General features: G+C 34.3%; 2 protein-coding genes across 2 annotated transcripts in view; both read right to left on the bottom strand.

Annotated features, from left to right (window-relative positions):
• The window catches only part of LOC122512978, a 52,745-nt gene that overhangs the window by 20,545 nt on the left and 19,270 nt on the right, over window positions 1-12,930 (bottom strand). The window contains exon 3 of the mRNA XM_043629187.1: window positions 217-360. The gene's annotated coding sequence lies outside the window, so the exon portion shown is untranslated. The remainder of the gene's footprint in view (window positions 1-216; window positions 361-12,930) is intronic.
• Window positions 243-12,066, bottom strand: LOC122513023. Its single transcript, XM_043629250.1, has 5 exons — window positions 10,084-12,066; window positions 7,900-9,189; window positions 7,393-7,680; window positions 6,410-6,791; window positions 243-355 (listed from the first exon to the last, which is right to left on the bottom strand). The coding sequence occupies exons 1-5, from the start codon at window positions 12,064-12,066 to the stop codon at window positions 243-245; spliced, it is 4,056 nt and encodes a 1,351-aa protein (XP_043485185.1).

Raw genomic sequence — 12,930 nt, 5'->3', positions numbered from 1 at the left:
AATTTTTACTTTATTTAAAAAAAATTAATCTAAATATTATATAAAATAAAAATTTATGAATCTAATATTATTTAATAAAAACAATGTTATTAATATAGATAAAATGGATAATTCAAAAAAAAATAATTTAAGAAAATTATTTTGAAAAAAAGTATATTATGTTAATAATTAAAAAATTAATTAATATTAATAATTTTTTCAAAAAATTATACTTACACGTTTAAATCTTTAACTTCAATTGATTAAAATTCTTCGTTGGTTGTGTAGATGTTTTCGTCTTCTTTCTCATTAATTTCCTCTTCTTTCTTATCAATTTCCTCATTGTCGGTCTCAATTTCTACAAGTTCTCGTTGTTCTTGTCTATTTCAATTACAAAATAATTAATTTTTTTATTCAATTATTATATTTATATAGGGGAAGTGCTCCGGTTGTGGGCACCCTCCGGTTGTGGGCACCCCTACGTAAACTTCGACGGCAAGCAGACTTTACTGAACTAAGTATTGCAAGTCGTGTTCGTTGACAATACGGACTTTTCGTATTGATAAAGAAACAAATATATGCATTTGTGTAATAGCTGTGAGCATGATAAAGAAAATTTGCATTAAATAAATAAAAAAGTAATTTTGTATTGTTTTCAAAGAGCAACATATGGGTGTAGATTCGTTCAGAAAAAAGGGTTAAATTTTTTCTTTGCAGTGTTGTCATTATATTTTGTGATTTACCTTCGTGTTTAACCAAAATCCTGCATCACAAAATGTGTTGGTCTTTTTAAAAAATGACTGTCATTCCCGGTTGTGGGCACCTTTATGTTAAGGAAGCTCTACCATCTGAGAATGATGAGGACTACTGTCTCATCTATCTAAACTTTCTGCCAAGGAAAGTGACAGCCGCAAACTCCATTAAATGCAATGAATATAGTCGTTCAGTGCATTCGAAGTGCGTTATGTTATGCGTACTAGCTACTGCACATGCAAGCATTATGCTTCTGTTAGCGATGAGCATAGTGTGAAAACGTGTCATCATTTTTGTTCTTTATCCCGGCAAATTCTCTTAAAATAAAGAAACATTCATTTCTTCTTTATTTGTGTTGGTTTCTTTTAATATTTTTCCATTTTTAGCGGATTTTTCAAGGGTGCCCACAACCGGGTACAAAAATTTTTTTGTCAAAAAATTCCCATTTCACTAAATTTCTAATAAAACTTTTTTATTTAAAGGAATAAATTTAATTCCTTCACTAACAGTCACCTTAGACCTCTAGCTTTAAATTCGTACACATATATTTGTATAATATGCACATGAAAAAATGTTATGAGGCAAAAACAAAAAGGTGCCCACAACCGGAACACTTCCCTTATATATATATATTTAATAATTTTTAATTTGAATTATGTGTTATTGTAAACAAAAAAATTTATTTTATTTTATTATATTATATGAAATTATTTTAAAGAAAGATTTAATACAAATTTTAACTTGCATTTTCGGATCATTAATTGCTGCTGCATATTTTTCAAATTCTTCGTTGGTTGTACTTGTATCCATTTTCTCGAATTGAAATTACTAAATGTTAAAACTTTTTGTATTATTTAACTTTTTCTTAAATGTCAACTAATTTGTTGAAATAAAAGAATAAATACTTTTAAAACAAATGATACAAAAAATTTTTGTGGTTATGTTAATTTCGATTTTATTTCATGGAAACATTTGAATTTGAATATTAATAATTGCAATAATAGATGAAAAATAAATTATTTATATAATATTTTTAAAAAAATATTTAGCACATTACATTTAAAAACAATATAAAATGAAAAATGATAAAAAAAATCTTTTTATAATAATTAAATGTTATTAAATATTTTTATATATAAAAAAAAATACTTAAAAATATAATTGAATTTTTATATGAAATAAATAAATTTTGCTTATATATTTTTTTTATTTTTAAATTCATTTTTTGTAATAAAAAATAAATATTTTCAATTATTTTAAAAAAGTAAAAATACAAAAGTTTTACATTCAATTTAATTTTCTTACTTTTTATAATTATTCATAATAATTAATTTAAATAAAACAAATTGATATCAAAAAAAATTATTTTATCTAAAGATATTTTTGCTATCAATTTTGATACATTGAATTTAATTATGTTGTCATCGGTTTATTATTGTTTTTATATATTTCATAATTAATTTAGAAAAATCAAATTGATACTTTTAATATTACTTTTATTAAAAAATTTCTCAATTTAAAAAAAAATTATTATTTTCTGTTTCTATTTGATTTTAATAATTTAATGATATTGTAATTATTATTACAATGTTTCTATTTTTGACTTTTATTGTTGTTATATTTTTATTGTTAATAATTAATTTAAAAAAATCAAATAGATACTTTTAATATTAATTTTATTAAAAAATTTCTTAATTTTAAAAAAAAATTATTATTTTCTGTTTCTATTTGATTTTATTAATTTTTTTTTTTTTTTTTTTTGCTTAGGGACTTTTGGGAAATCTGCCTACAGATACCTTGGATTCCGCACTCCAAGGTTATGTGGGGTTGGTGTGATAAAACAAAAGGAGATAAAAAAAAGAAAAATAAATATATAAAATAGTAAATTTAATAAACTGGCGACCTACTGCCAGCCCGACCCACTAAAACATGTAACCCTTCTTCTGGAGCCCTTTACCCTCCCTCGGAACTGTCGTAAGACTTTAGCCTTCGAGGGTGGCGCTCCAACTCTGTCGCTAATGCGACTTTCTGCTTTTCTCTGCGGTTATCCTGCGTTAATAGTTAAAAATTTAAAACTATTTCAATATAAAAGCGGAATTAACAGCACAACAATAATAAAACAAATGTTTAATTAAGTGTAAACAGTCAAAAGATAAAATTGCAAACGGATATATAAAAAAAAAAGAAAAAATAAACGCGTATAAAATATTGAAAACATAAAACTGTACAAAGATGAATAAAAAAAAACACAAACAATTAAAAAATGTATAAGGACAGATAAATCACAAAATAAATTAATAAAAAACAAACGATCAAAATTAAAAGCTGTTTAAATTACGCTTTTTGGCGGCCGTCGAGATCCTTCCTCGACATAACCGAGATTATGAAGTTCTCGACTTGCCGCCAATTCTCTTCCGACTGGGTCATCAGCGATACCATGTTCTCCGGTGTAACTTGACTGTTTACACCTTCGAACATGGCCCGCCTCTCCAAGTCCCATTTCTTGCATGAGAAGAGGGTGTGCTCCGCGTTGTCCTCAGGGAACTGGCAATATGCACACACCTCGTTCTCGCGTAATTTAAAGCGACACAGGTACGAGTTAAAACACCCGTGACCTGTGAACGCCTGAGTCAAGTAATAGGAAACCTGACCGTGTTTCCTATTTATCCAGGTGGCGAGTGCCGGGATAAGGCGATAAGTCCATCGACCTTTTTCCTCACCATCCCATCTTTCTTGCCATCTTTCTATGAGCCTGTGCCTCGCTTCTTTGCGGATCAGGCCCTTGCTTGGTCTTAATTCCTCATTCAAGGAACTGCTTTCTTTAGAAAAGAGAAACATTTCTTCCCTTTCCCTCGCCAAAAGATCTGCTGGCGGGACACTTGCAAGGACCTGCACAGCACTCGTAGATACCGTCTTATATGCAGAGATGATACGCGTTGTTATCGATCTCTGCGCAGACAGTATCTTTTCACAGATGGTCACACATCTTTTACTCCTCAGGGATGGGGCCCACGCTGGTGCTGCATAGAGCATTTTAGCGTGGGCGACACTCGCCACCAGTCTTCTTTTTTGTTCACGGGGTCCGCCAACATTTGGCATTAGCCGTGAAAGATTAGCCGCACACTCGATCACCTTATTTGACGCCGTAGCCATGTGGTGGTGGAAGTTTAACCTTCCATCTAACTCCACACCAAGATATTTAATTTGCTCACTCCACTTGACCTCGAATCCGTCTATCACGATTCGTGGGAGCTCATAACCACGTCTGTCTGTGACCAGCAGTGCCTCGGTCTTTTCCAGGGCCATTTCAAGACCTCTGGTATCCAGCCAGCTTTTAGCTAGTCGCAGACATTCGTTCACCAATGTCCCAAGAGCCTCCTCACTTTCGGCAGTGCACACGAATAATGCGTCGTCCGCAAAGCCGATGATCACCGCACCTTCGGGCAGATCCATTCGCAGAAAATCATCGTAAGATACATTCCATACAAATGGACCCACCCTCGAGCCTTGAGGAGCCCCACGCTGCATCTCTTCCTTGAGAGTGCAGGTGTCTCCCTCATATATAACCCACCTGTCGCTAAGATAATTATCCATTATCCGCAACAAGTAGGGCGGCATGTTTTTCTTTTCCATCGACTCGATGAGATCTTTCCATCTTGCGGAATTAAACGCGTTGCGTATGTCAATTGCTACCAACGCGCAGAAGCTCTTCTTTTTCCCAGGTCCCAATTTGTTTTTTCCTGCTTTGGCTATGTCCACAACTGCCTGGATGGCATCAACCGTAGACTTGCCTTTACGGAAACCAAATTGGTGATCGGATAGACGACTCTCTTCGGTCAAGTGGCTTTGCATTCTCTGCAGAACCATATCCTCTAGAAGTTTACCCATCGTATCTAGCAGGCATATAGGCCTGTACGATGAAACCTTATCTAGAGGTTTTTCACCTTTCCTTAGGAGGACTAACCTCTGTCGCTTCCAGTCGCGGAAGAACTCTCCTCTCTCAAGGCAAAGATTGAAGCATCGAAGCAGAATCTGGGGTAAAGTGTCGATTACCAACTTTAGGATCTCGTTACTTATCCCATCGATTCCAGGCGCCTTGCCTGTTTTCAATCTTTTGCCTGCTTTTTGCAGTTCACTAAGTGTGAAGAGTTCTTCCTCTTCGACTTTGCAAAAACTCCAGTCCCTTCTAAGGTATGGCTCCGCAGGAGGAAACAAAGAACTTATTATCTTTCTGACCCAATCGGGATTGTCCAGGCCGGGGGTCTTTTGCCTCGTCACTAATTTCTTAGTTACGATTTTAAAAGCCAGACCCCATGGGTCCTTATCGACTTCCTCGATTAGGTCCTTCCAGCTATGGCGTCGCGACTTCCGGATCTCTTTCTTGAGGTTCTTTTTCGCCTCCTTGAAAGCCTCTTTCAGCAAGGGATCTCCCTTAGATCGGGTATATGTCCTTCTTGCTTTGAGGCATTCCTTTCGCAAGGAGGCTAGCTCCTCTGACCACCAGTGCAAGGATTTTCTTACGGGAGTAGCGCCTTTGCGTGGCATTGACGCATTGCAAGCGGTGACTATCATGTTCCTCACCGCTCGCACCTCCGCATCCAGACTGCTCGGCCTCTTCACCCAGCCCAAGTCCTCAATTAAAAGGGCTTCTCTTAGGGACCGGCCGAACTTTTCCTTGTCGAGTCTCTTCATATTCCACGAGGAGGTTTTGCGACTAGGAGCATCCTGTCTTTTTCCTCCTCGTGTGTCTCCCATCGAGACTGAGAACTCAATATACTGGTGGTCACTTGCGGTATATTCCTCAGAGACCCGCCAGTCGGTTATGCGGCTAAATAGTTTAGACGATGCGATTGTTAGATCTATAATTGATTCGATCGCACCTCGTCTAAAAGTCCATGTATTGCCTCGGTTTACTGCCAATAAGTCGTTTCTGGAGATCATTTCTCCAATACGAATTCCTCTCTTGTCGAGTCTCGTCTCACCCCACTCTGGCGACTTTGCGTTAAAATCACCAGTGATGATGACATCCAGCCTGGATTCTGTGAGGCTCGCTTCTAGGTCTTCGATATTGGCTTCGAAGTTTGTCAGTGGGTCGTTGGGTGAGAAGTAGCAGCTATACATACGTATATTAGCCACCTCTATCCACACGAACCCACTGCTCGTCTCCAGAAACTTGTCAACCCGCAATTCTGGGTTGCACAGCTTTATGGCGGCTCTCTTTGCCTTATCCTGATACCAAGGGGCGAGGTTGCTTCCTTGATACTGCTCACTGCAGAACAGGATATCGACCTCATTTTCCCTTGCTGTTTGCATTAGGAGCAACTGTGCATCCTTACTTGTATGCAGGTTGACCTGCAAAAATTTTAAGGATTTGCCCTTTTAATCTTTTGCAGTTCTTCTCTGTAAACCGGGCAGGCTCTCTTTCCGGAATCGTGATCCGTCTCTGGCTTCCCCAGGTCCAAGCACGTAAGGCACTTCGGCTTAACTTTACAGCTCTTCGCGAGGTGTCCCTCTCCGCCGCATCTCCAACAGTTTTTACTTCTGTCGGGGCCTTTGCAGGTTCGGGTAGAGTGTCCATAGGCTAAGCACTTTTGGCACCTAGCTACTTCAACATGCTCGCGAATTTGAGCATTTATCCAGCCGATTTTGATTCGGTCAAGTTTAAGCAGAATGTCACTTTCTGCTTCTGCCAAGCGGATTAGAGCAACCTTAGTTCCTTTGTAGCGCGGCAGTAATTTGCACTCTATAGGCAGGTCGGGCTTGCCCAGCTTTTCTTCCAATGCTGAAGTCACCTCACTCTCTGTAGTGGCTTCATCCAGGTCTCTGATTTCTAGAGACCTCTTATTTACAAGAGGTATGACCTCGGCCCTGCCATGCAGGGCCAAGGACAGACTTTTCGCAAATTTTAAGGTCTCTCCACCCTTTTTCACTATCAGGAGAACTTCCTGTTTAAAAGTTCTCCTGATTTTCTGTACCACGGTGCCTGTATCTTCAGGTTTAACCTTTTCTTTTATCAGCGGCAAGATACCCTCGTAAAACTTTGGGTCTCTTGCCGTGATCTTCACATTAATTCAAAAAAATCAAATTATTACTTTTAATATCATTGTCATTCTTTCCATTTTTTATAATATTACTATTTTAAATGAACCGTAGTGCGTAATGAAATTGAGAAATTCAATATCAATTTTAGCTAAATATTTAGCAATTTTTATATGATTAATTTAATTATGTTGTGTCATTTTTTATAATATTCATTCAAAAGAATGAAATTGATATATTTAATATTAATTTTATTAAAAAATAATATTTTATGTCAGTATTTAATAATTTAATTTTGTTGCCATTGAGCTCGGTTAGCTTTTCGATTTTTTTTGAAACTTAATTTTTATCATTGTTCTTATTATTCATAATAATTAATTCAGTAGAATTTTATGAAGTAGAATATCTTTTATCTAATTAAAATTTATTTGTTATTAAAATATTTTTTTATAAACAATATTTTTTATATATATTTGGTTTTTCTTCCTTTTTTATTAGGAAAAAAATTGGATCCAGATTTTTTTTCAAAGATATTATAATAAATATTTTTTTTCAAAGTATTTCATGATAAACGATATTTTTGATATATAATTTTTCTGGATATTCTAAATTTTTATATACTGCAGAACCAACAGCTAGAATTTTTAAATGTTCTTTAGATTTAACTCTAGAACAACCAACATAAATTTGACCAGGACCAAATGCTGAAATTGGTAAATATATTCCTACTTTATCGAATGATTGGCCCTGAGATTTATTAATAGTCATTGCATAGGCAAGTCTAATTGGAAATTGTCTTCTTACCATTTTGAAAGGAAGTGCGTCTTGTGAAGGTGATAAATCAATGCGAGGAATAAAAACTACTTCACCTTTAGATTTTCCAGAAATAATTTCTGCCGAAATTACATTCTGTAATAAAGATTTTACAACTAATCGAGTACCATTACATAATCCCTGAGCCAAATTCAAATTTCTCAATAACATAATTATACATCCTACTTTCAATGGCAATTTATAAGGAGGTAAACCATCTGGTGTTAAACTATTTAAAAATTCTATTGGAATGAGATTATTTATATTTTCTGGATTATCATCATTAACATGTGAATCATTACTATAATAAACTACTTCTTCTGCTTCTAATCTTGACAAAATGCATTTATTCATGTTCAATACTTCAGCATTAGTTAATGAAAGAATACAAGAGGAGTAAACAGATGAATCATTTGGACTTATCGATGACCCATATATTTCATCAATTAAATTCCCATTTGAAATTAGATCTTCTGAAATTTCTAAAACATTATTTTCTTTCTCAAATGAACTTGCAGGTTTACCATCACCGACATTTAATAACCAATTTGAAAACTCGATCTGATCATTATTCAATCTGACATTAGCATGTAAAGATCTACTTTCAAAATGTTGCCATAATCTACTATTTTTCACACACACCTCAACAATGTGAGTACGATTACCGTGAGGAACAATAGGTAAAGTTTGTCGAAAATCTCCTGAAAGCAAAATAACTTTACCTCCAAAAGGTTTACTACATTTTGTTATATCTCTCAACATACATTCCATTGCTTGTAATGCATACTTAGGTGCCATTGTTATTTCATCCCAAATAATAATTTTGGCTTTTCTCAAAATTTCTGCATGTTTTGACATTCCACTAATATTACATTTTGAATCTTCATTAATTGGTATAGGAAATTTAAACATATTATGTGACGTTCGACCACCTTTTAAAAGGTTAGCAGCTATACCAGTCCATGCAACTGATAAAACTATCAATCCCTGACTTTCAACAGTTGTAATAATTGTATTATGTAAATAACTTTTACCACTACCTCCCGGTCCGTCAAGATAAATATATCTATTTTCACAATTATCATCATATACTGCCATCAAAACATCATCAAAAACTTGACGCTGTTCGTTATTTAAACTTTCAATAAGAATATTAGATTCTTCTTTAAGCAATTTTAATGCTAATGCATTATTTTCCGTATCTACAGAATTATATTGTTCAAGAAGTTTCTGATCTATATTAGGCAAACCAAATTGATGTAATGAAAATCCATGAAAATTAAGTACTTCATTAATTAAAATTAACGACTTTTGAATTGATACCTCCGCTGGTAAATTATTATCAAAAATCATATCTTTATATTTATTCCATAAATCAATAGCATTCGCAGGCAATCCAAATACACATATGTATGCAAATAATCTACAAAGTTCTTTAGGAAATTTCAAGTTTACAGCTTCAGTTAAACAATTATCCCATTCATTATCATCAACCATTAAATTTCTGGCACGAGCTGCTTCCGTAAAAGAATTATATCTTGTACCTTCATACGTTCTTACATCTTCAAATGATTTAGCACCACGTACTGTGACGTATGATTTTAACTAAATTTTATTTTAAGTCAAAAAGTTCTGCTTACGTCAGGCAAAATCCGACGCTTTACAACAATAATAATTTGAGAAATTTAAACAAGTAAATTTCGCCGTCAGGCGCCAATTAATTTTTAAGCTAAATTAATAAACTACTCGACTCTTTAACCACAACCCGACAAACAACAACACCTCTGAGACGCTCTCAATCGTCAGAGGAAATTCTGCCTGAACAAATTGGCAAGCAGAAATGCCAACGACGAGACACGACTGGCACAACACTGGCTCGATACTGACTTACCCAGCGATGTTTCTCAATCTCTCCTTTTTGCTGGTTTCTTGGCGGCTATTTTCCTCAGGGATAAATAGACGAATAATACAAAGAAAACCACTACACTTCTACTTACACTCTTTATTAATCCTCTTTTCAACACAAAACTCTCTCTCTCACAACACTCAAAACTTTTACAAAAGAACTCTTACGCACGTCTCTACAAGATACTGTTTACACATCTCATAGAACACTCTCTACCAAGATGTCGGCGAAAACTAATGACACCGGTTTCTCGGCTTTTCCCACACGTGCTCGGCTTCTTCATCTCTTCTTCTCTCTCGTTCCGCTGGCTCTCCTCTCTCTATCTCTTTCTAATAGACAGCGGCTCTGCCCTCTACCACTTTCTCTCCTACTAACTAGCCGCGCGACACACATTCACCACTGATAGTGGGTCACACGGCAGTTCCGACTTTCTAAATTACCATACCAATTAACGATCACGGTTCAGGGATAATTCCGACAGATGACATGACGATTCAGAATTTCGACAAAATAAAGAACGACAATTCACATCGTCACAGTACATAAAGTAGTAAAGTTCTCAACCAATATCTTTCAATATCTTTTGGACTTACAAAATACATTCGAGAAATTAAAGGTTTGGTAATCCGTTCTCTTTTTTTCCAAGTTTTTGTTTGTTGAATGAATACATAATTGTGTGGTATTTCTGAATATAAATATTTGTGTGCTTTAGGATCTTTTTTATTTAACTCAAACCATGCTGTTAATGTCGTATTTTTAAATGTGTCAATTGCCTTTTGTTCCATTCCTTCTGTGAAGCATATTGTTTGATGATCAGGTAAATGTACAGCTAATCTATACGTTGCATGTGATTGTTCATGCATATTAAATTCGAGTAGTCTATGCATTGCTTCTGGTGGACATACATATCGTGTGTTTAAATAATGTTGCGGTTCATCATAATTCATTACCTGATTATTATCCTTAATACCTACTATCGCACAATCATGACCTTTATAACAATATTTAAATAAATATTTAACACCACCTATGCTACCGCATGCTACAACATTAATATGACAAGCAAATTTTTTACTTAAATATGGATTATATGGCACAATCATTGAATTGTCTGCAGTGCATTTAATTGAACCATCTTTGTTATAAAATATAATTTTTCTGCCATCATTTCTTCGTCTATATTCTGGATAATTTTTCGAATAATCTGTTTCTGAAGTAAATGGTTTCGGATAATGTTTAGTGCAAACTTTTGTTTCAGGATTCATGCACGGTGAATTCATGTTTTGTTTTCCGCAAGGTCCATGAACTTGAAACTGTTTTACAATGTTAAAAAGTTCTGGATGTTTTGCTTCATCAGGAATTTCTGCACAAATTATTTTATTAACAGTTTCTGCATCACGAATAGCATGTGATTGATCTAAAAAGACAATTAAATGTACATGTGGTAATCCACGCTTTTGAAATTCTATCACATATACATAAGCAATAACTGGTCCAAAAATTTGGTTGTCTTTTAATTCAATCATTAGCGCTTTTACTTTTTGTTGAAAAACTCTTGCAACAATATCTGGCCGATCAAATGCAGTTTCACCACATAACAAATTTTCTGTAATTTCACACCATTTCGGATTACATGTCATGGTAATAAATAAATCTGGTTTTCCAAATTCTTGAACTAATCGCATGGCATCCATAAAAAATTGTTGGTAAGAACGTGGTCCACCAGTAAATGTTGATGGTAAAACAATTATTCTTCCTGGTCGAACATTTTCTTCTGCAGCTTTATTATATAAATAATCCATCAATCCACAATACAATTCAGCTCGAAGTTTTTTTTGATTCGAATATATGTAGCTGATACGCAAACCTTCCACTTTCGACCAAAAATCAACTATCAGTTGTTGACTTAATTTGCCCATTTGCAAACAAGGATTAAATTTTCCTCTATAAGAAAGACGAAAAATGTAAAACTGTAAAAGAGTAACATCACGATCAGTGCCTCCTTTCTGTTTTATATTTACTGTCCATCCTGGATCACCTGCAGGAAACACTAACGGATATATCATGGGATCAGCATTTGCACTGAGATTGTGAATAGGAATACTTTTATCATTTCTTGGATGTATACATATATCACGTTCTACTGGAGGTTCACCATCTTCACTAACGAATACAACTGCCACCTCATTACAAGACGGAACTTTAAATTTGCTTTGATTCAATGATCTGTCTCTTTTTATCCACATTTGAATATCTCTCATAGGTTCATTTTGCAATTTCGCTCGTATTTCTTCTTCTAATTCTACTTCTCTCATCATTTTAAATGCTTTAGCGTAAGGATTAATATATCTCAACAATTCGTCTATTTCTTTCATTAATGATGGTAAACATTTTTTGTTAGAATCATGTTTCAATCGTTCAAGAACTGCTTGATTAGTATCAAGAATGTATAGTTGTCCATATTTTCGACTTTCACTATTATTAGGATGAAGATCGTATGTATTGTGATACACTTGTCCATGTATACGAAAAACAAAAGGACCTCTTCCTTTAGGAATTTCTAATTTAGCTCCCATGCTGGCAAAGGCGGATGCACTATTATACGAACGAATATTCTCTCTAAAATTTTTACCTTCAGAGCTAGAATCAAATAATAAATTTTGTAAATAATCTGGATAAGGACTTAAATCATTTAAAATAACTTTTCCCTTATGGCAGCAAGAGTTAAATAATTTATCTGCTGGCAATTCACTCAAAAAATGTAACGCACCGCAAAACTGACACACAACATTCATCAAACCTAAGTAATTTTGAGGAACAATACTTTCTTCAAAAGCTTCGAGGGACTTAATTGCAACACCCGTGGTTTCCAATTTTTTATTGTTTTTCTTATTCCTTTTACTTTGTGAACATTTTTCTTGTCGTTGTTGCTTTTTTTCTTCATTTTCTAAAAATAATTGCTTTGTTTTACATAACAAATTTTTTTCTTGACGCTCTTTCTTTTCATCTTCTGTTTCTTTGGATAATTTTTTTTTTGCATATCAAATCTCTCTGTTGGCCTTCTTTTTTTTAAACTTCCGTTTCTATCTCTCTACTATGACGTTTCCTTAGTCTATCATTCTCTTTTCTAATTATTTTCTGTTCATCCGTTAATTCACGCCTTGCCTTCCTCATTCTCTCTTTAGCTTTCATTGCACGAAGGATCTGTTTATCATTTTGTTTATCTAGAGGATGCTCAATTTCTGATTGTTTAACTAATGAAACATTTTTAACATTATCACTGGTTACACGAAGTTTCTTCTTTTCACTTTCATCACTTAAAGAGTGCTTGATATTTAAATGTTTATCTGATAGAACTCTCTTTACATTATTACGTGGGGAAATCTCAGAAAAACGAGAAGGGTTTGGTTTATCATTTTGAATTCGGTCTCTAGCAAAAC

This window comes from Leptopilina heterotoma, unplaced genomic scaffold (assembly GCF_015476425.1).
Source record: "Leptopilina heterotoma isolate Lh14 unplaced genomic scaffold, ASM1547642v1 Lhet_130, whole genome shotgun sequence".
NCBI lineage: Eukaryota > Metazoa > Arthropoda > Insecta > Hymenoptera > Figitidae > Leptopilina > Leptopilina heterotoma.
This window is presented reverse-complemented; position numbering and strand designations above follow the sequence as displayed.

What these genes read in the sequence shown, in the direction of transcription:
- LOC122513023 (XM_043629250.1), bottom strand. Translation starts at nt 12,066, where the DNA reads ATGGGAGCTAAATTAGAAATTCCTAAAGGAAGAGGTCCTTTTGTTTTT. An exon ending in CAAGATTAGAAGCAGAAGAA is followed by an intron (nt 7,681 to 7,899) that starts GTAGTTTATTAT and finishes TCTTTATTACAG; the next exon opens with AATGTAATTTCGGCAGAAAT. An exon ending in TTCTAGCTGTTGGTTCTGCA is followed by an intron (nt 6,792 to 7,392) that starts GTATATAAAAAT and finishes ATTAATGTGAAG; the next exon opens with ATCACGGCAAGAGACCCAAA.